At 35.4% G+C, this 25997-nt stretch overlaps 1 protein-coding gene across 1 annotated transcript in view; it reads right to left on the bottom strand.

The window, feature by feature from the left end:
* The window catches only part of LOC115886424 (protein Wnt-6), a 47166-nt gene extending 38462 nt beyond the window's left edge, over positions 1-8704 (bottom strand). The window contains exon 1 of the mRNA XM_030905559.1: positions 8559-8704. Coding sequence (XP_030761419.1) covers positions 8559-8620 — 62 coding nt within the window. The 5' untranslated portion in view covers positions 8621-8704. The remainder of the gene's footprint in view (positions 1-8558) is intronic.
* Positions 8705-25997: the final 17293 nt, after the last annotated feature.

Genomic DNA, 25997 nt, shown 5'->3' with positions numbered 1-25997 from the left:
AATAGCAGCTGATTCAAATTATACAGCAAGATTTAAATAATCATCATTTCTAAAAGCTGGGATACAACAGAGCGTCAAAACAAAGTGCGGTTAAGCACGGAGAGAGTTGACATAAGCGACGTTGACAGCGCGCGCCTCCACAGAATAGTAACAGGGTTGTGTCGAACGATAACAGGGTTGGCGACTAGGGAACGTAAAAATTACGCGTCAAATAAACTATCAGGCCTGAACGAGAGGGAATCCGGTGATGATAGGCCAGACATCATATATTATATATAAAAAAAACATGTAACGAACTAAAAACGTTACAATAACTTCAGAAGTCAGAACAGTAAAAGATAGTATCACTACTTATTAAGAAGAGATTTAATTATTATTACCGAGTCCCGAAAGTACCGAAAGAACAGGGAATTAATAATTTCGAGTTCCGGTTCTTTGGAGTCTCCAAAGAACCGGGAATTCCCTAATGCCACGCAATGTTTCCTGCACAAGACGCCTTCAAATATTGAGAAAAAAATTAAATACTTTTCAATCTAGTGCATAAAACTAAACGCGAAAAGTCCGCCGTGTTTCGCCATTTTTCAAAGTTTCCTTAACAACGTAGCCGCGACCGTAAAGCGACTAATTTATGTAGTTCCCAATGATTGACAATCGTTTATTCCGGCCATAAAAACGACATTTAATTATCATTTAATTAAACGTTTGTTTATGGTAATTAATTGTACGTGTTTCTGCTTGAGAATTATCGAATAATTTATTGCGGTTTCAATTCTGCATCTGGTGGCCGTTTGTCTAGTTTTTATTTATGGCCTGCAGCGCCCGACTCAAAGTCACTCAGTCACTATCTATTTTATTTCAATTAAATCTAATTTCTTATTAGCCACATAATTCGCTTTCGAGGTTTTTACATATATCGTTTCATAACAGCTTGGTGCAGAAAAAAGTGTATTTTAATTTTTTTTATATGAAATATAATATGACTCAGAGTGACAACTGTATTTATTTGCCATGACTATAAGAATGAAGAAAAGCAGATGACGTCCCATACCAATCTATTTAATTTACTAAAAAAAGTTTCTAATATTTTTTAGGTTAACTATGGATGGGTTTAAATAAAAATCCGTCATGCGTCGGCGTCGTCTCTTGTTGTTTTTAACCAGTTTTATTGGTTTATTTCAAAAATGACCGATCATATTTCAATTTTATTGGTTTGACGGAACGATGAATGACAAACGGACGCCGATGCGTATGAACTCGCCTTTAGATTTTTGAGGCTTGTCAAAGTCTGGCCAAATTATAGGTTATAATGTTGTGTCACCTTATGTCAAATATCTGCGTTTTGGAAGATGATGCATTTTGATTCGTGTTATTACGTGTGTTTTGTGTCTTTTGAAGTCAAGTAGAGGAAAAATCTTCTCTCGTATATGGTACAAGGATCGTACTAAACATACACTAAAATATCGACATCACACGCTAGGTAAATAATGGATTTTAGTACTGCAGAAAAATAATATCAAAAGGTACTGGTTTAAAAAAATTAACATTAAAGTTAATTAATCAACCTTTAAGGTAAAAAATTTGGTAAGTGTTATTATTAATAAAATAGTTTGTTTTATTTATGTTGTTTTATTTATTCCTGTGGAATATTACAAATTTGTATTTGTACATAAGTTATATTGATAAATATGTTGGAAGTTTCTTGAAACTTGAAAGTAAGAAATAGTTCTTTTTTATATTTTTTTGGTATGTGGCGTTTTGTTCTTGTTTGTTTTGTATTAGAATTTAGAATTTAGAATGAGTGGGAGGGGGGTTAATCACTTCGATCTTACAGATCCATTGTGTCCCCCTTTCTTGAATCATAACTCATCATACAGTCCCAGGGCTTTGACAAAAGCCAGTATCTGGGACGGTTTTATAGAGGGTAGTTCTCCATCTCCAATATCAGTCGTACCAAAATTCATGGCACGAATGGTTGTCGTCTCGGCGCACTCAGTGATGAGGTGTACTGGTGTTTCACCATCTTCCCCACAGAATCTGCATTCGCCGTTTCTTCTTAGTTTCAATCTACTGAGGTGTTCATTGAGGAGACAGTGTCCTGTTAAAAACCCCGTGACAATCCGAAGATTGTTCTTACTCAGACCCAGGAAGATCTGTTTGTTTTGTATTAACACATACCGTTTTTTTTAAACGGTATATATTAAAGGGTCAGAATTGCTGTAAGTTGTTTCGAAAAAAGTATGGCACGGCTGTTCTCGACATGGCAAAGAAAAATAAAAGTATATAAAAATATTCCCATAATTTTTTTCATGCTCTGAGTGGTGCAGTAGCTCAAATTACATAGATTCGTTTCATAAATCATATTATGCTGACATATTGCAGTTCCTTCTATCGTAAAACCCATATTAATTAAAGTTGACAATAAATAATAATTAAGTGTAATTTTAGCCGTACCTGTTTACCTGTAATTGGATCATATTCAAATAGAAAATGCCTACAACAGGAAATAACTAAAATTTTTCACAGTATATAGGCTCGAAAAGAAACTCTCACTAAAAGGAAAATAACAATATAATGTTTTAACTGTCATTTAATACAAAAAAAGAAGTAAATTTTCAATTAAAAAAAAATAATAGTTATTTTTTATACAAGACGATAAAATGGTATTTTATCGTCGTGTATGAAACAATATTTTTTTCCATAGCCAGTTACGTTTTAAAAAATATTCAGAAATTATTATTTCAAGGAATTTATTACGAGTAGAAAAAAGATTGTGCTGGGCTGGCGTTGGTTTCTATGTAATTTGACAAATAAATAAAGCTGTCTCTTTAGTTGTCAGTTTTGAGCATAGACAAACAAATAAAAAGACACTGGCAAATTAAATGGCAAAGAGTGGGACAACGTTCCCGTGGCGCAACTCAGAACGCAAAATTTCGTTCTATTTATGTTGATCTGCGCATTGCGTCTATTGGGCCCACTATCTCATTCTAATATAACAAGAGAGAAAGAAGCAGCCATATAAAACGTAATTTCTAAATAGAAATTAGAACAATCGCCTTTCGTTTTCGTCATCATGACAACCACGATGACAACATCATGACAATTCGTCATGTTTTTTAATTTTTTTATGATTTTTTTTTTGATGATTTACCTTTTTTTCTAAACTCTCCATTTTATTGACTTATGAATATGGATAGGGAACAAATTCCTTTGTTCCAGATAGGTATTTATATTTTGTTACTTATAATTTTAGGTTTTACTATTTGTTATTTTATTTCCTGCAGGAGGCAGTATCATCTATTTTTTATATGTATTGGTACCCCCTTTCTCTGATAGATATGTTAAAGACACCCGGTAAAATAAAAGTAAGTAGTTATATTTATCATCTTACTAAGAAAAAAGTAGAAGTAGTAGTGTCAAAAATATTTCGAACCTTTCTTAACATAACAAATTAATACAATTAATTTTTTTCATTTTTTGGGTAGGTAGTTTATAGCTGGTTTATAGTAACCAGAAACTTTATTAATATACCTATTTTACTTTTGTTTTAGGATAAAAACTGGACTTGAAAATGGTTCAAGATCATGATTCTCGTAAAGTCTTCTTTGCTTGGATATTCACTTTGTTATTGCAATTAGGCAGTTTTTTTCGAAAATTAGATTTTTAATGCCCTTTAAAAAAATTGGCCGATCGTTTCCTGCAACAGTCAGTTCTTCTGCATTTAAAATTGGTAGGTGGGTGGAATAAACCCTGTTATTTTTTGTTATTATATTATAAAAACTTTATTTATTTTTATGTATAAATAAATATGTTTATAAAACAGTACAATTTTAGTTTTTTTTTATAATTTCCCTTATAATAGTAGTATTATTTCGTTCTGAAAGAAACTGCAAATTTTCACTTAAACTGATTTATTCCCTATACCACGTAAAGGGAACGTGGTGTAGGGAATAAATCAGTTTAAGTGAAAATTTTCAGTTTCAGAATGAGAGAATACTACGATACTACTGTGGATACTACTAATAATTGCTAATTCAAATTTCCCACCAGCCAGAATGTGCGGTAATGTCTTACGATACGTTTTATACCTATCTCTTTCTTTTTCATATAAAGCACACATAATAAAGAAAGATAGCAATAAAGGCGTACGTGTTGCCATGGTCCTGCTAATTGGTTTCAAAATTGTTATTCTGGAACGCGCTCCCACTCTTTACTATGATATTTGTCAGTCTATTTTTTTTTGTTTGTCTAAGGTTTTGAGTCAATATTTTTTAATTCTCTTTCGTGTCGATTGCTGATTGAATTGGAGGCAGAAATGGCTCAAAAGGAAATAAGTAAATTGCCAACAGATATTCAGGCTGAGGCGACAAACGCCATATCCAAACTACTTCCTATTCTACTTCTTATTTAAATAAAAAAATAAATTCCTATTCTACTTCTTATTTAAATCCCGAATAACTTATGAAAAGGAATACAAACATTTTCAAAAATGGAAGCAATTAAAAAACGTGCGAGAAGAAATAAAGTTTTTAACCTATCCTCGCTGTTAAAGTATCATTTAATCTACCCTTATGGTTAAAGTACTATTTTATCTACTATTTTTGATAGATATAAGGCAATTTTAACAGTTGCTATTGAAAAAACTATAATTTTGTTTGTATGAATCATAATGATATATCTATAATGAATCAATACCATCAATATGTATGTAATCAAGTGTGCATCTTAAAAAAACATAAATTTATCTGAAAATTATCATTGTTATAAATATTTAACGTGTATGGCGCTCGTAAAGAATTTTTCATTTTTATTGCAAAAAATTCTGTCTGGATGTGATTGAAATTCATTATACGACTTTAATACAAAAACATAAATGTGACAGGAATGAGCAACCAAACAAATTATTAGTAATTATCATTTGCTAAATAAATTAACTTTTTACTATGTCGTAGTATATTTCTCTTAAGTTGTTTTCAAGACACTCATGCTCCTAACTGCAAGTAAATTCTCTTTGCGAAGATGAAACAATATTGCAAAATAAGTGTTGCATGTTCCGCATTAATTTTAGGTTATTATTAACCTGACAGGCTGGATTTGAAGAATATAGTTATCAAGTTGAAGTTAACGACTTAACTAAAAAACACGACGAAAGTGTGAAACTACATATTTCCACACCTATTACGTATCGCAAGAGAAGAAGGTATTGAAGGCTTCGCACGAACATATTTTTTCTTTGCTGTAATTGCACCTATAAACGCTTATGCTTTACTCAAAGTCATTCTAAAAGTACTGTCGTTCATTCTAAAAGAACTCTTAAAACCTAAAATAAATGTCAAGTTTTTAACGCTCGTCAAGTTCTTCTACTAAATACAAAAATTTGTCAATTACCGATGCTTGATTTAATAATAATCATAGATTATTTCAGGATTTCTCATTTTGCCCCTCCTTTGTAGATTAAACTCTAAATCAAATTCAAAATTGGAAGTTATTGAAACTATAAAACACAGGCATGCGGTTTCTGTGATGCAAGGGGTGTCTCACTATTGGAACTGCATGTATATTTTCTTGGCAGTCGCTGGCAGTCAATAACAGTCTTATGGCAGTCGCCTGTAATAAATATATGGCAGTCATAGGCAATAAAACGATATTTTTGCAGTACAGGGTGGGTCAAATTCGACAAAATACAGGGTGGATCAAATTCTTTTAAATTGAAAGAGCCTTTTCTATAGGAGATAGACAAAAACTAATATCGGTGTCTGGAGCTCAATTTTTGTCAAAAACATGATGATGAAAACCGCATATCGATATCTGTTACCGTATCGGAGTTACGGGGTGTTTTTGAAAAATATGCATTTTTAACAAATCGCTGTAACTTTTTTGCTATGGAAAATTTTGTATTTTTATGAAAACATTTCCAAAGCATCTTTTTACGTAGAATTTAATGGTTTAAATATAATTTTTTAAAAATTAATAATTTAAGAATTATCAACAGAAAATTTGATTTTTTATATGGGACACCAGATATATTTTTAATTTATTGAAAAGAATTTAAAATTACCTTTCCAAAAATATAACACACTAGACATTTTGCTCGATTCCTCTTTGAGATATGAGTATATAAAAATTCGCCCGGCTTTAAATAAGTAGGCTTTGAACGGCACCGGCTGTAATGCAAAAAAATCCTAGCTGTGAGCATCAATTAAAACGAAAATAATATTTGCAATGAGAGATGCAGAATTTTATAACAATTTAAAATATATTTAACCAACATCAACACATTTAAACTATATCTAATAACAATAAAAATAAATAGCAAACCAAGACATGAGATTTTGCTACAGATGTTCGACATATCGACCGTTTTCTGTTATGGACAGACGGGGCAGTTTTTGAACATTCATCGCGGAATTCATTAACTCAGTGGGGGTGAAAGGTACCCTCTCATAACTGCTAAGTATTTCTAATTCTTGTCTAGATTATACGGAAGAATAAGGAATCTTTATTCTTCCGCAAATATATCCATAGGATTAGATCCATGGGCACTAAGTCAGGCGGCCTCGACGGCCAACGGCTGGGATCTTGGTTAGCTATACAATTATTATTTTTGAAATTGGCTGCAAAATTTGCTGTTCAGAGGCGGTGCGTCGTCTTGCTGGAAAAATATGTTTTCGAGTTCCATTAAGGGCATATCATCAATAAGGGGTCCAAAGCTTACTAGTTAAAAGTGGCGAACTTTTAAAAATTCTGTATTTCGAAGGGGATTATAACAAAATATAAAGTGTGCTATATTTTTGGAAAGGTAAATTAAAATAAAAATAAATCAATTTCTCTGTACCTGATAACTCTCAAATTATTAATTTAAAAAAACTTATACTTAAACCATTAAATTCTACGTAAAAAGGTGCTTTGGAAGTGTTTTCAGAGGAATACAAAATTTTCCATAGCAAAAAAGTTACAGCAATTTGTTAAAACTGCACATTTTTGAAAAACACACCGTAACTCCGAAACGGTAACAGATATTGATGTGCAGTTTCCACCATCATGTTTTTGATGAAAATTGCGCTCCAGACACCGATATTAGTTTTCGTCCATTTCCTATAGAAAAGGATATTTTCATTTAAAAGCGTCGAATTTGACCCACCCTGTACATGTACATTTTTTACCCAAGTGAGACACCCCTCGGTGTGATGTAACGCTGTTTCGTGTAGTAAAAAATAAGTGAAAAAGAATCCGAACTAGAGGGCGTGTTATGTTGTGACATTTTCAAATGTTAATAAAATTGCCGAAAAAATGTTAATGCATAAATAATAATAATAATAATAATGTTAATGCAGTGTTAAAATTAAAGAACTTTGACTAGCGATAATTCATAAACTATAAGGGTTAATTATTAGATATATTGACATTAGAGCTAGTTATAGTATGAACCCCTTGGTCACTAAAAGTTAAGATTATTTCTTGATCCACAAGCAAGTTACATAAGAGTCAAATGTGCTCTGTGTTGCTTCGAGAAAAGTACGGCTATGCTCGACTTGGCTGGTTTGAGAAAACAGTGGCCATATTAGGTATTTTATTATAGGATTATTATAAAAGAGAAATATTGAAAGAATCCAAGGAATAATTCTTTTAGTAAATGAAATATTAATTTCATAAATTGAATGATTCTTTTAAGTCTTTTAGTATCACACATATATGCCTAGACTAAATTATAATGCATACAGGATGGCATAGTTCCCTGGATGATGCTATAAATAAAAATAAAAGAAAGTTAAAGCCCCCGAAATGGTAAATAAAAATAATATATTTTGTTTATTTTTAAGAACATTGGTGAACCATTTTTCTTGAAATTTGGTTACTCTTACACACATTTTAATGACAAAGCGAAAGACTATAGTGTAAAAATCCGTAACAGACCTGAATGGTACTTTCCATTAGGGTAGAGATTACTACTGCTGGTTCTCTTTTTATCCTATTAGATACAGTAATTTTAACAGATGACATAAAAAGTTAGAACTTTTTCACTTTAAGTTCAAAACGATGAACGGTTTTCAAGAAAAAAAATTGCGTTTAAAGGTTAAGTAACCAGTAGGAATTTGGATGGAGCCAGTAAACAATAAAGTTACATACCAGATATGATTTAAAAACTTACTTTCTATAAAGACTGTAAATAAAATATTGTACCAAACTTTCGTGGATGATATTACTAGATCAAAATAAAAGAAAAAGTTCCTATAAATGTATGGCATAAAATTATTTCTAAAAAAGCTACAGCCCGTGATATTGAGTATTAAGCTTCTCTTTTGGAGAGGCTCTCATATTGAACATATATATCTAAAGGGCTCTATTTTGAGTAAATGTTTGTTTTTCAGGATTAGGACCAGTAGGCTTGTTTGAATCACTAAAGAACGATTATACATTTTTTGAACTTTACAGTATTCTTTTAAGGCCAACTTCCCTATTGGAGAGGTTCTAAGTACATATAAACTCAAAACTACATATCTCTAAAGGGTGGTTAAGGGGTAGTTTAAGCAAGTTTTTCGTTAAGGACTAGTGGTACTCACCAGGACAACGTGGAGATCGGCGAGACGAGCAGGAGACAGACGGGCACGAGCACCGCGCGCATCGCATCACTGGGCCGCGCGCCCCATCACTGCTACGGCACCGGTAGTACGACCGACGGCGCGAGAGACAGATAGCGGCGGTGCCGCCGCCGACGGAGGAGTACCCGACGGGGCCGGCCGGCCGAAGCGTGCGTCGCTGCGCCCGCGGGGGGACATAGAGACAGGAGAGGGTGGGAAAGCTTGGGGGCTGGCAGGCGAACGCTCTGGTGGCACTAAAGGCTACCCTCAAGTTTGGGGAGTAACAATTTAGGTTGATTCTCACTATACCTTTCATATAAGCTACCGTGTGTCCAACGACGAGATCCTAATTAAAAAAATTAATTAATTAATAAATTTAAAATTTGACTGACAACTGATTACTTCAAAATATTGTGATCAAATGTATAAAACTGAAAAAATGTAATCGAGTTATTGTATTTAACAAAAAACGGTATGTGTTAATACAAAACAAACAAGAACAAAACACCACGTACCAAAAAATATAAAAAAGAACTATTTCTTACTTTCAAGCTTCATGAAACTTCCCGCATTTATGATTATATTTATCAATATAAATTCTGTACAAATACAAATTTGTAATATTCCACAGGAATAAATAAAACAAACTATTTTATTAATAATAACACTTACCAAATTTTAAACTTTAAAAAGCTGATTAATTAACTTTAGTCTTAATTTTTTTGAACCATTAACATTATTTTTCTGCAGTACTAAAATCCATTATTTACCTATCGTGTGATGTCGATATTTCACAGCCACTCCAGTTTTTAGTATGTGTTAAGTATGATCCTTCTACAATATACGAGATGCACTTATCTACGACGAGATGGTATACAAACTTGATTGATGGTAACTTTATTGGTGTATAAGACTTTCTGCCTGGGCAGCGAATATTAACCATAAACTGTGCTCTGGGTCTAGAGTTAATTTTCACTCGATTTTTCCTCCACTTGACTCTAAAAGACATAAAATACACGTAATAACAGGAATCAAAATGCATCATCTTCCAAAAACGCAGGGTATTTGACATAAGTTGACACAAAATTATAACCTATAATTTGGCAAGACTTTGACAAGCCTCAAAAATCTAAAGGCGAGTTCATACGCATCGGCGTCCGTTTGTCGTTCATCGTTCCGTCAAACCAATAAAATTGAAATACGATCTGTCAATTTTGAAATAAACCAATAAAACTGGTTAAAAACAACAAGACAGGAAGCATGACGGATTGATATTTAAACCCATCCATAGTTAAAAAATATTAGAAACTTTTTTTTAATAAAATAAATAGATTGGTATGGGACGGCATCTGCATTTCTTCTGTCATCGTCTGTCGAAATCTTACCTGAAAAAAAAAGAGTATATGATTATTTCTCTACTATCTATCGCAAGCTGTTCCTAGGATATTATATTAATTTTAATTATAGTATTTTTTAGACATTGTGAATGATCGTAAACTCATAAGTATAAAGCATAATTGAAACCACTAATTTATTCCACTAATTTCGAGGTTCTGAATGAGGCTTTAGTCGTTTTAGCCAGCTGAATTTAACAACAATCTATAACAAAATCGACGTGGCCTGAATCTGCCTGCACTTCCTCAACCTCGCGCCTGTATCTAACAATAGCGACGGCCTTCAGTCACCATCCTCACCAGCTCCCGTCCATTCATCCATCCGTCAATCCGTCCATCGATCTGCCTATCGACCGATCCGATCGATCAATCGTCCTCTTCCATCGGAAATCTGCATGCGGCCCGCGTCACACCGCTGACAAATTCGCCAACGGCGCCGAAGACAGGGGCATCAATAGCGCTGGCTGCAACAGCCCAAGGATTTACCTTAGGCCATATACATATATGTTTACTAAGTGGATGCGCTTTTTAGTAAGGTTATCTTGAAGCTGTGTGAAGTCGAGATTTTTCTAAAAATGACGTCAAGAAAAGCAGGCAAGCAAAAGCAGCAAGTAGTTCATATCAAATACACTTTTAGTCACGTGATTGAGCTTGACCGGCACAGAACGATTGGCTTGACGTAACAAAAATTTTACTCGAAATACCAAGTGCGTGGTATCAAATTATTTGTAAAAAAATACTTTTTTCAAATATGCTAATGAGCCACCCTCCTTCCATTTGAATAATATAATTCCATAAAATCAATAAAATGAAAAATATACGAAATAATATACATGTTCTGATTTCTTTCGAAAATCGACATCTATGAAACTATGAACCCTTCCTGGACACAAACGGTACATTGTGAGATAGGAAATTGTAGAGAGAAACAAGCCCTATAACATAGGATACAACATTTTAATGAACAGTGCTTTCCATAAAATCAATAAAATGAAAAATATATGAAATAATATACATGTTCTGATTTCTTTCGAAAATCGACATCTATGAAACTACGAACCCTTCCTGGACATAAACGGTATATTGTGAGATAGGAAATTGTAGAGAGAAACAAGCCCTATAACATAGGATACAACATTTTAATGAACAGTGCTTTTCATAAAATCAATAAAATGAAAAATATACGAAATAATATATCAGCGTGCAGCGGTGCAAAGCTAAACTAAATCTCGGAAATCTCGGACAGGCTGACGGTAATGCCAGCTACATCTCGGACAGGTTTTGTGCCACGAAATCGCCTATAAAATTGCGCATCTTCTTATTTCTTCAATCAACACTATTAAATTAACTAATACGCGATGTTTTCAAGGAACGCACCGCGTAAAGCGAAGGACTAACGTATATTTCTTTCATTCTATATGTTCATTATTACATTTCCCTCTAATGAAGATGATCTTACATGATCTTCATCCACCGGAATTTATACCGGTTACACGAAATCGATCGAGGAAAGGTGTCCAAGAGCACCAAACGATCTAAGGAATTTTACATACACGCCAGCAGGACGACGACGGACTGCTAGCTCCCACTCGGCCCCGATAATCTATCTCGATAGCGCTCCTAATGGGCAGCCGGACTGATTTAAGAGACAGGCGGGAGACGGCAGACGGAGCCGGCCAGCTCTACTGTTCTGCGTGGCGTTCTCATCCATTAGGCAGTACACCGAAGACTTACCTCTTCGTCGTCGTTTTTTCCGACGGCGGACGTCAATTGCTCGTGGCACTTTGTCCTGCCACTTGGAATAAAGTACGATACGCAAATGGCGGCCTGAAGGGACAATGCTGCGCGCCGGACGTAAACCAGTCGCGGGAACGATGCGAATAATGCGAGCGGCGGCCGCGAGACGGGCGCTTTATGCGCAGATTTGTTGAGGGCTCGCTTGGTCTCGATTGACTTTCGATTTTGTTTCCACGACGTTAAGAATACATTTTAAATACATTACCTCGTAGCCTTATTCTTCTTTAACGGACGCATATTTAAGTAAGTCTCATTTTACATACATACTGCCATTACTCGCTGAGGAGTATTTGACACGCATCAGAAGATGGTCACGCAAGGCGTTTTCTTTCATGAGGTTTTCTGTAACTAAAAAGCCCGATACGTGATGTTATCTCTCTTCAGCACTCCGGACGTCGGGGCGCAACGTCGGGACAACCTCGTACCAACTCTAGTCTACACTAGTTTGGAGAATAATTTTTGGGTCGAAACGACTTTGGATACCTACGTTGGCTAGCAGCCTAATTTAGTACAAACTGCAACGTTGTTTAAAATCCTAATTCACAGAAATACAAAACTATAATAATGTGGCGTCTAAGTCGCGTTTTATCCTAAATTATCTAACTAAATCATAAAAATAATATGTTTACTATAATTATCCCAATTTAGGATAAAACGCGACTTAGACGCCATATTAGTTTTGTATTTCTGTGAATTAGGATTTTAAACAACGTTGCAGTTTGTACTAAATTAGGCTTCTAGCCAACGTCGGTATCCAACGTCGTTTCGACCCAAAAATTATTCTCCAAACTAGTGCAGACTAGGGTTGGCACGAGGTTGTGCCGACGTTGCGCCCCGACGTTTGGTCGCGTAACACAACGTTGTCCCGACGTCCAAATGCTGCTTGGGTACTGTTCAATACAGTTTCGTTTCTTAGTGCAAATCAACCAATTTTAGAGTACATTTCACTAGTCCGAAAAAGTAGCAAAATAAGCCTAACGCTTATTTAAAGTTTTATGTAAAACTGACTAGGTATTTTTACACAAATAAAGAAGGAAATTAAAGATAAAAGATTATACTATATCCGTATTGTAGCACATTTGTAGACAACTTTTTTATTTTTAAGATTTTGATGGATATACCCTGGATATTTCTCCTCAACAGTAACAGAAATCCAGAAAATAAATTTATATTTACTGCAGAAAGTTTCTCCGTTAAAATCCAAACAGAAACCAGCTTATCAGTTTTAAAATCAACGCTGCCAAGACCAAACTTATGGTAATAGGACGCCAGCCTACAATCAACACCGCATTGACCGTGGATGGAAATATTATAGAGCGAGTTCCACGATTTAAATATCTGGGTGCCATGATCAATGAACGATGGGACTGCGATGAGGAAGTTAAACTTATGAAACGAATTATGCAAAGTCAACATTTTTTAAACTTAAAAACTTCCTATTAGCACGCAGTCTCCCACTAACACTTAGACTACGGCGGGTAGTGAAATGCTACATATGGCCCATCTTACTATACGGCGCAGAAACCTGGTCACTCAAGGCTAGAACCCTGAACCGCATCGAGGCTTTCGAAATGTGGACTCTCCGGAGACTCTTACGTGTGCCATGGACCGCACATGCAACCAACGAAGAAGTTTTAAGAACTGCAGGCTATGAACGAGAAATGCTTAACATAGTTAAAGAAAGGAAAGTCTCATACCAGGAAAAATAGAGGGACGGCGAGGCCCAGGAAGAAAACAACATTCCTGGCTAAGAAACATACGGGATTGGTGTAACATCAGCGACGCAGCCACCATATTTCGAAGAGCCGAAAACGGCACTCTACACATTGTATGAAGAGTACAGACAATCGCCAACGTGCGGCTAAGCACAAGGCACAGGAAGAAGAAGAAGTTAGATATGCCAGATGGCAGTAAAGGAAAACAAAACAAAAGTATTTAAGTGTGGAGGATGTTTGGAGATCATAATTATTGAAACACTTTAACCAACTCTGTAACTCGTTACCCAAGGCAAAAAAGTTAAACGCAAACAACTTTATTGATAAATGTATTGTTTCTACTTTGAAAAATACTAATGGGCCTTAAAATTAAAGAAATGAAGTAACTAAGCATAACAAAAAAATGAGTAAAATCTGATACTGCGGTCTTTCAAGAACTGCACAAAAAGTGTTTAAATTTTGATACCTATATGGAGGCTGCTGTAGATCTAGGATATGTTTCAACACGTCCGTTGTTTATTTAGAAACTATTGAAGATTGTTCTACAAAAACTATAATAAGGCGAATAAGTTTTAAAATTTTTTACAACTCTTATTTTAAAATTATCTTTATCACTCAATAAAAAAAAACTCTTTGTGTGTAAGCAGTTCATTTTTTTACTACGGTATTTCCGTTTTTCGTAAAAAAATCCTTTCTGCCTTGTGCGCTTTCCGATAAATAATTGACATCCGAAAAGAAATCCTCGAGAACGAGATATAGAGGCCGAGATCTGAAAGCCGGAGCGGAGCAACGGACATGGCACCCATAAAACCGCATAAAACGACGATAATTAAATCAGATCGCGGAGAAGAAGAAGAAGAAGGAAGAAGAAGATACGGGGTATATCCGTCGTCAATCGTAAATCGCACCCGTTCGAGATCGCGGGGATTCGATCGCTGCCAGCCCTATTTCACCGTTGCCCTGAATTAACATCGGCGGCAGCCACAGAGCAATATAGAGAGCGGAGGCATAGGCGCCGAAAGCTCTGATTTTCCTAGATGTCGTGAAGTGAGGATTAAATATTACCCGTCGAAATTTCGATTTTTTTTATTAATAGTTAGATGTATTTCTTTTTTTTTTCAATACTAAGAAACTTTGACATGTTGTATTTTTGCTTTTTGTTCTTCCTGGTATAACCAAACCAGGAAGGGAAGACTGGCCTTGCTGTACGTTGCTCTAGTTTTGTATACCAAGCAACTGCTCCATAAGTAATCATGGGTCTTACTATCATGGTATACATCCAGCGCAAAATGTTAGGGGCGCAGCCCCACCTATTTCCCGCCAGTATTGTGCATATCATAAGAGCCTTTGTGGCTTTGCTGGTAATGTTCTTAATATGCCTGTTCCAGAGAAGTTTACTATCCGGGGTTATTCCCAGATATTTCACTTCCTGTGATGGCAGTATTTCCTTTCCATCTAGATGGATTCTTTTCAAGTTTTTCAAACTTCGCTTTCTGTTGAATGGCACTACTGCGGTTTTATCTGAGTTAATACTCAGCCCGACAGTCCTGCACCATCTCTCAGCGATGCGGAATCCTCTTTGGATAATATCACACAGGGTGCCTTCATGTTTCCCCTGTGCAATGATGACTATGTCATCTGCGTACCCTATGCAGTGTATTCCCGCTAGAGTTAATTCTTCCAGTAGTTCATCCACTACCAAGCTCCACAGTAGGGGGGAGGTCACTCCACCTTGTGTCTCATATAAACCTTTATTAAAATTTTAGTTCAAAAGTAAATAAATACTTACAGAATACTATTTTACCTAAGTATACCGTCACAATCTCAACACAATCCCACTGAAATATTTCAACCTGTTTCTCTAATAAAGCAACTTTTTCACATCGAAGAGAAAAGCGCGAAGCTTGCCAGGTATCCAGGACTCAATCCGAGCTCGACAACGTTTAATTAATACGAGATCGGTACCTTGGTCGCTTAACCCGCGATTAAAATTCTTAATTAAGTGTAAAACAAAAGAAATCGCTGATAATCGTCGTCCCGAGGCATTTTTTCCCTCTTCTCCCATGGCTTTCTCGAGCGAGAGAGGCATTTTCACGTGTTGTGGGAACGACGGAGCGACCGAATCGCGGACGCTTGTCCGAATATTTTCGCTACGTTTTTCGAAAGCGAGTATTTTTATTGGCCGTTCATTTTCGAATGTCTGTCCGTCTTAAAAAGAAACGGTAAGACCTCTAGCTGTTCTGATTTTTCCCCGGGTAGATTGTTATATTCGTGAGAAAATTTCACACCGGCACTTTTCAACCAATCAGAACGGTTTATTTTTACAGGTTTTACCTTGGAAACACATGGATTTTGTCGGAATGTCCTTCTCTTTACGGTAGGTTTAAAGCAGCAACGAATTGTAATTAACATTTGTGACATCTAATGAAACAATAGTAATATAAGGACATATTAATACAAGTGGTTGAATTTGCGATTGTGCCTGCAGCTTCAAGATTCATTCAGAACCTTTGAAGTAGAAGTAGAAGTTTGTTCCTTTAATTTCAATGTAAGTATTCAGAACAAAAAAATTAGTGGTTGTAATTTTCAATTAGTGGAAAATGTTAAACAAAATGTTTCAATTAGTAGAAAAAGTTAACAAACTGCACATTTCCACTAATTATACTTCATTTTCGACAAGGTCCGGATTTTAAATCTCACAGGTTCAAACTTTCCAAAATTTGCATGGAAACCCTAAAGAAGGCGATACATATTTTCTTTCTCTACAACGTCATCAGCTCGGAATGCCTATTAACCCAACCACAACCAACGACTGGCGATTTATCTGACAGTACCGGAGATATCTCCCTGGTACCAATTACCTCTCTCGAAAAAAGCCGAAAAAAAGCCCGAATCTTTTCGGTTTTTTTCCGGGTTGGTCGTCGGATCGTCCCAGTGAGTCCACCGCCCGTCGATACCCCGTTCCCAGGACGTTTCGCAGGCAACGGCCTCAGGAATTCGTACGACAGGAGTTGAAGCGAGAGCACATTTCGCTGTCGAGATTGGTAAAGGGCAAAAAACTTGGTCCTTTTGAACTCGATGGCATGTGTCAGCAGTTTACGATTAGCTGAAGAAGTACGATTCTTGGATTGGGGGCTAAAAATTAATTATTAAATAACATTACTACCACCAAAAGAATATATTAAAACCGAATTATAACGAGAAAACTTTCCTGGAGTGGGTCCTTTCGAACTCGATGGCATGTGTCCATCAGCAGTTTACCATTAGCTGAAGAAGTACGATTCTTGGATTGGGGGGTAAAAATTAATTATTAAATAACATTATTACCACCAAAAGAATATATTAAAACCGAATTATAACGAGAAAACTTTCCTGGAGTGGGTCCTTTCGAACTCGATGGCATGTGTCCATCAGCAGTTTACCATTAGCTGAAGAAGTACGATTCTTGGATTGGGGGGTAAAAATTAATTATTAAATATCATTATTATCACCAACAGAATATATTAAAACTGAATTATAACGAGAAAACTTTCCTGGAGTGGCTCTTTTCGAACTCGATGGCATGTGTCCATCAGCAGTTTACCATTAGCTGAAGAAGTACGTTTCTTGGATTGGGGGTTAAAAATTAATAATTAAATAACATTATTATCACGAAAGGAATATATTAAAAGCGAATTATAACGAGAAAACTTTCCTGGACTGGGTCCTTTTGAACTGGATGGCATGTGTCCATCAGCAGTTTACCATTAGCTGAAGAAGTATAAATCTTGAGTTGGGGGGTATAAATTCATTATTAAATAGCATTATTATCGCCAAAAGAATAAATTAAAACCGAATTATAACGAGAAAACTTTCCTGGAGTGGGTCCTTTCGAACTCGATGGCATGTGTCCATCAGCAATTCACCATTAGCCGAAGAAGTACGATTCTTGGATTAGGGGTTAAAAATTAATTATTAAATAAAATTATTACCACCAAAAGAATATATTAAAACTAAATTATAACGAAAAAACTTTCCTGGAGTGGCTCCTTTCGAACTCGATGGCATGTGTCCATCAGCAGTTTACCATTAGCTGAAGAAGTACGATTCTTGGATTGGGGGGTAAAAATTAATTATTAAATATCATTATTATCACCAACAGAATATATTAAAACTGAATTTTAACGAGAAAACTTTCCTGGAGTGGGTCCTTTTGAACTAGATGGCATGTGTCCATCAGCAGTTTACCATTAGCTGAAGAAGTATAAATCTTGAGTTGGGGGGTATAAATTCATTATTAAATAGCATTATTATCGCCAAAAGAATAAATTAAAACCGAATTATAACGAGAAAACTTTCCTGGAGTGGGTCCTTTCGAACTCGATGGCATGTGTCCATCAGCAATTCACCATTAGCCGAAGAAGTACGATTCTTGGATTGGGGGTTAAAAATTAATTATTAAATAAAATTATTACCACCAAAAGAATATATTAAAACTAAATTATAACGAAAAAACTTTCCTGGAGTGGCTCCTTTCGAACTCGATGGCATGTGTCCATCAGCAGTTTACCATTAGCTGAAGAAGTACGATTCTTGGATTGGGGGTAAAAATTAATTATTAAATATCATTATTATCACCAACAGAATATATTAAAACTGAATTTTAACGAGAAAACTTTCCTGGAGTGGGTCCTTTTGAACTAGATGGCATGTGTCCATCAGCAGTTTACCATTAGCTGAAGAAGTATAAATCTTGAGTTGGGGGTATAAATTCATTATTAAATAGCATTATTATCGCCAAAAGAATAAATTAAAACCGAATTATAACGAGAAAACTTTCCTGGAGTGGGTCCTTTCGAACTCGATGGCATGTGTCCATCAGCAATTCACCATTAGCCGAAGAAGTACGATTCTTGGATTGGGGGTTAAAAATTAATTATTAAATAAAATTATTACCACCAAAAGAATATATTAAAACTAAATTATAACGAAAAACTTTCCTGGAGTGGCTCCTTTCGAACTCGATGGCATGTGTCCATCAGCAGTTTACCATTAGCTGAAGAAGTACGATTCTTGGATTGGGGGGTAAAAATTAATTATTAAATATCATTATTATCACCAACAGAATATATTAAAACTGAATTTTAACGAGAAAACTTTCCTGGAGTGGGTCCTTTTGAACTAGATGGCATGTGTCCATCAGCAGTTTACCATTAGCTGAAGAAGTACGATTCTTGGATTGGGGGGTAAAAATTAATTATTAAATAACATTATTACCACCAAAAGAATATAGTAAAACCGAATTATAACGAGAAAACTTTCCTGGAGTGGGTCCTTTCGAACTCGATGGCATGTGTCCATCAGCAGTTTACCATTAGCTGAAGAAGTACGATTCTTGGATTGGGGGTAAAATTAATTATTAAATAACATTATTATCACCAAAAGAATATATTAAAACTGAATTATAACGAGAAAACTTTCCTGGAGTGACCCCTTTCGAACTCGATGGCATGTGTGCATCAGCAGTTTACCATTAGCTGAAGAAGTACGATTCTTGGATTGGGGGTAAAAATTAATTATTAAATAACATTATTACCACCAAAAGAATATATTAAAACCGAATTATAACGAGAAAACTTTCCTGGAGTGGGTCCTTTCGAACGCGATGGCATGTGTCCATCAGCAGTTTACCATTAGCTGAAGAAGTACGATTCTTGGATTGGGGGGTAAAAATTAATTATTAAATATCATTATTATCACCAACAGAATATATTAAAACTGAATTATAACGAGAAAACTTTCCTGGAGTGGCATCTTTCGAACTCGATGGCATGTGTTCATCGGCAGTTTACCATTAGCTGAAGAAGTACGATTCTTGGATTGGGGGGTAAAAATTAATTATTAAATATCATTATTACCACCAAAAGAATATATTAAAACCGAATTATAACGAGAAAACTTTCCTGGAGTGGGTCCTTTCGAACTCGATGGCATGTGTCCATCAGCAGTTTACCATTAGCTGAAGAAGTACGATTCTTGGATTGGGGGTAAAATTAATTATTAAATAACATTATTACCACCAAAAGAATATATTAAAACCGAATTATAACGAGAAAACTTTCCTGGAGTGGGTCCTTTCGAACTCGATGGCATGTGTCCATCAGCAGTTTACCATTAGCTGAAGAAGTACGATTCTTGGATTGGGGGGTAAAAATTAATTATTAAATATCATTATTATCACCAACAGAATATATTAAAACTGAATTATAACGAGAAAACTTTCCTGGAGTGGCTCCTTTCGAACTCGATGGCATGTGTCCATCAGCAGTTTACCATTAGCTGAAGAAGTACGATTCTTGGATTGGGGGGTAAAAATTAATTATTAAATAACATTATTATCACCAAAAGAATATATTAAAACCGAATTATAACGAGAAAACTTTCCTGGAGTGGGTCCTTTCGAACTCGATGGCATGTGTCCATCAGCAGTTTACCATTAGCTGAAGAAGTACGATTCTTGGATTGGGGGTAAAAATTAATTATTCAATAACATTATTATCACCAAAAGAATATATTAAAACCGAATTATAACGAGAAAACTTTCCTGGAGGGGGTCCTTTCGAACTCGATGGCATGTGTCCATCAGCAGTTTACCATTAGCTGAAGAAGTACGATTCTTGGATTGGGGGTAAAATTAATTATTAAATAACATTATTACCACCAAAAGAATATATTAAAACCGAATTATAACGAGAAAACTTTCCTGGAGTGGGTCCTTTCGAACTGGATGGCATGTGTCCATCAGCAGTTTACCATTAGCTGAAGAAGTACGATTCTTGGATTGGGGGGTAAAAATTAATTATTAAATAACATTATTACCACCAAAAGAATATATTAAAACCGAATTATAACGAGAAAACGTTCCTGGAGTGGGTCGTTTCGAACTCGATGGCATGTGTCCATCAGCAGTTTACCATTAGCTGAAGAAGTACGATTCTTGGATTGGGGGGTAAAAATTAATTATTAAGTAACATTATTACCACCAAAAGAATATATTAAAACCGAATTATAACGAGAAAACTTTCCTGGAGTGGGTCCTTTCGAACTCGATGGCATGTGTCCATCAGCAGTTTACCATTAGCTGAAGAAGTACGATTCTTGGATTGGGGGTAAAATTAATTATTAAATAACATTATTACCACCAAAAGAATATATTAAAACCGAATTATAACGAGAAAACTTTCCTGGAGTGGGTCCTTTCGAACTCGATGGCATGTGTCCATCAGCAGTTTACCATTAGCTGAAGAAGTACGATTCTTGGATTGGGGGTAAAATTAATTATTAAATAACATTATTACCACCAAAAGAATATATTAAAACCGAATTATAACGAGAAAACTTTCCTGGAGTGGGTCCTTTCGAACTCGATGGCATGTGTCCATCAGCAGTTTACCATTAGCTGAAGAAGTACGATTCTTGGATTGGGGGTAAAATTAATTATTAAATAACATTATTACCACCAAAAGAATATATTAAAACCGAATTATAACGAGAAAACGTTCCTGGAGTGGGTCGTTTCGAACTCGATGGCATGTGTCCATCAGCAGTTTACCATTAGCTGAAGAAGTACGATTCTTGGATTGGGGGGTAAAAATTAATTATTAAATATCATTATTATCACCAACAGAATATATTAAAACTGAATTATAACGAGAATACTTTCCTGGAGTGGCTCCTTTCGAACTCGATGGCATGTGTCCATCAGCAGTTTACCATTAGCCGAAGAAGTACGATTCTTGGATTGGGGGGTAAAAATTAATTATTAAATATCATTATTATCACCAACAGAATATATTAAAACTGAATTATAACGAGAAAACTTTCCTGGAGTGGCTCTTTTCGAACTCGATGGCATGTGTCCATCAGCAGTTTACCATTAGCTGAAGAAGTACGATTCTTGGATTGGGGGGTAAAATTTAATTATTAAATAACATTATTACCACCAAAAGAATATATTAAAACCGAATTATAACGAGAAAACTTTCCTGGAGTGGGTCGTTTCGAACTCGATGGCATGTGTCCATCAGCAGTTTACCATTAGCTGAAGAAGTACGATTCTTGGATTGGGGGGTAAAAATTAATTATTAAGTATCGTTATTATCACCAACAGAATATATTAAAACTGAATTATAACGAGAAAACTTTCCTGGAGTGGCTCCTTTTGAACTCGATGGCATGTGTCCATCAGCAGTTTACCATTAGCCGAAGAAGTACGATTCTTAGATTGGGGGTTAAAAATTAATTATTAAATAACATTATTACCACCAAAAGAATATATTAAAACCGAATTCTAACGAGAAAACTTTCCTGGAGTGGGTCCTTTCGAACTCGATGGCATGTGTCCATCAGCAGTTTACCATTAGCCGAAGAAGTACGATTCTTAGATTGGGGTTAAAATTAATTATTAAATAACATTATTACCACCAAAAGAATATATTAAAACCGAATTCTAACGAGAAAACTTTCCTGGAGTGGGTCCTTTCGAACTCGATGGCATGTGTCCATCAGCAGTTTACCATTAGCCGAAGAAGTACGATTCTTAGATTGGGGGTTAAAAATTAATTATTAAATAACATTATTACCACCAAAAGAATATATTAAAACCGAATTATAACGAGAAAACTTTCCTGGAGTGGGTCGTTTCGAACTCGATGGCATGTGTCCATCAGCAGTTTACCATTAGCTGAAGAAGTACGATTCTTGGATTGGGGGGTAAAAATTAATTATTAAGTATCGTTATTATCACCAACAGAATATATTAAAACTGAATTATAACGAGAAAACTTTCCTGGAGTGGCTCCTTTTGAACTCGATGGCATGTGTCCATCAGCAGTTTACCATTAGCCGAAGAAGTACGATTCTTAGATTGGGGGTTAAAAATTAATTATTAAATAACATTATTACCACCAAAAGAATATATTAAAACCGAATTCTAACGAGAAAACTTTCCTGGAGTGGGTCCTTTCGAACTCGATGGCATGTGTCCATCAGCAGTTTACCATTAGCCGAAGAAGTACGATTCTTAGATTGGGGGTTAAAAATTAATTATTAAATAACATTATTACCACCAAAAGAATATATTAAAACTGAATTATAACGAGAAAACTTTCCTGGAGTGACTCCTTTCGAACTCGATGGCATGTGTCCATCAGCAGTTTACCATTAGCTGAAGAAGTACGATTCTTGGATTGGGGGGGGGTAAAAATTAATTATTAAATAACTTGTGATCTGCCTATGTCGGAGTAGCTGCTCTAAGTATTATCTTCATTACATAATTTTAATACTTACTATTATCTTTATTTCATAATTTTAATATTTGTTGCACTATAATTTCCATAAAGACTTAATCCTGTTATACAATTTAAAGTTCACTATACCTTTGTTGTTGTTTTTTAAACCAGTTTTATAATTACTACACACTAAAACATGAAATTAACATGTAAATGTTAATCAACAAACAGTAACGAGCTGTAGTACAGAATTGTAGAAAATAAAAGGTTGATTAAAATTTATTCTTACATTAAATGAAATGCTCGTTTGAATTAATTTGCTATGAAAAAAAATAAGATTAATCTAATCTTGTAAAATATAAAAATGTAACTATACAGAGTGAGTCTTAAGTAAGTGCAAATATTTTTAGGGCTGGTAGATCTCAATGAAAGAAGGCATATTTTCTCTTTACCATTTTTCTAAATAAGTCTAAAATAACCGAGTTATTATACTTTGAATATTAAAAAAATGATTTTTTGCTTAAATTTTGAGAATCAGTGGCCTTTTGAGAATCAATTTTTTGTGAGATATTGCATACCCAAAGTTTTGAATACGTGTTGCTACTGCATGTAATCACAGCAATTTTTTCATTAAATATAACTGTTCTTGATCTTATTACAATATATTCTGATTCATTTACAAAAACAGTACACCAGAATAATAAATGAGCGCATTCATGAAAAGAATCTCGCAGGATCTCTGCATTTCAATCGTCCAGCTCTGCAACCAGTGGCACCCGTTGGGTACCAGCAGCACCCATCTTCTATAAAGGTCACTGGGCTTCGGAGATGTCACATGAGACAAGAACGAGACAAGACCGGCAGTCGCGAGAAAGATATATGCCCGATCTCGGGGATAATGCAAATCGCGGACAATTTGAATATTTAAGTTGCGGTACGACGCTGAATTCTAGATTCCTCTGTACGTTTCATGGTTCTGCTTTTTGTTGTTGATTTTTATAAAGTAAAGGTTGGTTCTAATTTTATTTTCCGCAAGTTTTTTTTTCAATATTTTATACAATTTGTTTTTGTTTTATAAATCTCTGACGGTTTCCTACAGTAGAGAGAAATATTTCTGGTAAAATACATACGTTGCTCTGGTGATCTGTGAAATAGCAAACGATCTAGAAAGAAATGGAGCGAACACTCCACTAATCGAACATCCGTAATCGTTACCGACTAAGTGGACTGAAGCTAAGAAACAACGGCGAATGCAGATTCTGTGGGGAAAATGGGGAAATACCAGGACACTTCATCAATTAGTGCGCCGAGACGACAACCATTCATGCCATAAACTTTAGTACGACTGATATCGGAGATGGAGAACTAACCTTTGTAAAACCGTCTCATATACTGGCTTTTATCGAAGCCCTGAGACTGTATGATGAGCTATAACTCAAGAAAATGGGGCACAATAGATCTATAAGGTCGCGGTGATTAACTTCACCCTCTCTAATACCACTCTATATATCAACAATTTCATTATTTTTTAAGACCCCAACAGCTTATTACTTCTCCATGCACCTATATTAAAATATCATCAACTTAAAAAAGAACTCGAAAAGCTTAACAACCCAACGAAAATATCCATGTTCCGCGTTCGACACGTACGAAACATTTTCCCTCCTTTCGATTCACAGCACTAAAAAACACACACAACAAACGTTCAAAGCTACATTTTGCACGCACTTTAAAAAGCAACCATCGGTGAAAAGCCGATGTGGCCGCATTGTATCCGCACTGTTCTCACAAGATAAATCTTGCGGCGAGACAAAAGTTAAACGGTATTAAATCTGGCGGATAAAGTGGCCGCGCGATGGTGTCAGTTGGGCCAAAGTGCGGGGCGAATAGGCCGGAATGCGTATGGAAATCGCCAACGGATAGGAGAAGAATGCCACTCACTGGTCGATGCAGGAGAGTGATTTATATAGAAATAATGTAAGCCTGAGTCACGGACGTGGTGTACGGGTGTTGCAGAAGAACAAAAGCAAGATCTCGCTGTTCTCAATATTGTAATAGGCCACTTAGTGGTTGTAGTAAAGAAAGTTTTATTAAGAACCTCGAAATTAGTGAAATAAATTAGTGGTTTCAATTAGGGTAGAAGTTTGTTCTTCTAATTTCAATGAAAGCATTCAGAACGTATTTAAAATTAGTGGTAGTAATTTTCAATTAGTGGAAAATGTTAAAGCTTCATTCGGAACCTTGCAATTAGTGGAATACGTTAATGGTTTCAATTAACGTAGAAGTTTGTTCCTCCAAGTTGAATGTAACGAAGCCGGCGAAAATGTTTGGCGCGCTCAGTTCGGTGAAATTTTGCTCGCGAACACGTATTCACTTGCCGAATTCGGCTCTGCGCGCTCGGCTCTTGGTTCGTTCCGAGCAAAATGCTCTAGTGAGTACGCACCTTAACAGGTACCTTGTGAATACGATGAGTCGTATATTGAAGATTAAAAAACGTACCTCTTAATAGGAAAGACATAAGCCTCAAGAATGAGATTGATGAGCTTGCTCATCGGAATACTGGATCATATGGGTTCAAAAGAAGTATTGTAAATAGATATATTAGCTATCCTCAATATTTAATAATTTATAAAATATTATTAGATAGAGTTTATAGAAAACAGCTAGAATTGCAAGACACAATTACCGGCGCGCCATAGTTAACACTTAGTAAATCTTAAACTAATAAATAGTGTTTACTCGGTAGAGATTTTAATCACAGTTTGGTATATAAATACACGGGATGTGTTTTAGTGGATCGATTCTGTTTCTGAAAATAGCCATCGGAATATTCACCGTGCAGATGTGCGGTCATTACCGATAGTTTTTTTTCCAGCTCGCGAATTATTAGATAAATAAGCAGGTAAAATTTCGCCTGGAGATACTTCGAATTTACGTGGCTCTTGCAACGATTCTATTCAAAATATACAAAATATCCGGTTTCAACTGGATACTATTTGAATGCATTAAAATTTATATTCCATGAACAGTTTAAGAATACGAACATGTTTATATAGAATAATAATTGTATAAGTCAGCCTGATGAAGAGGCTCTTTGTCTCTCTTGACAGTTACTATGAAAGGAACATCAGAAAAGATCAGACGAATAATATCGGTCCTTGAAAAAGGTAGCTGCAAGAGCGTTGAAGTCATGATTGGTCACGCAGAATTAAAACTATGACGATTAAAAGATTACACAAATTAAAG

This window comes from Sitophilus oryzae, unplaced genomic scaffold (genome assembly GCF_002938485.1).
Source record: "Sitophilus oryzae breed Bouriz unplaced genomic scaffold, Soryzae_2.0 scaffold_488_pilon_pilon, whole genome shotgun sequence".
Lineage (NCBI taxonomy): Eukaryota > Metazoa > Arthropoda > Insecta > Coleoptera > Curculionidae > Sitophilus > Sitophilus oryzae.
This window is presented reverse-complemented; position numbering and strand designations above follow the sequence as displayed.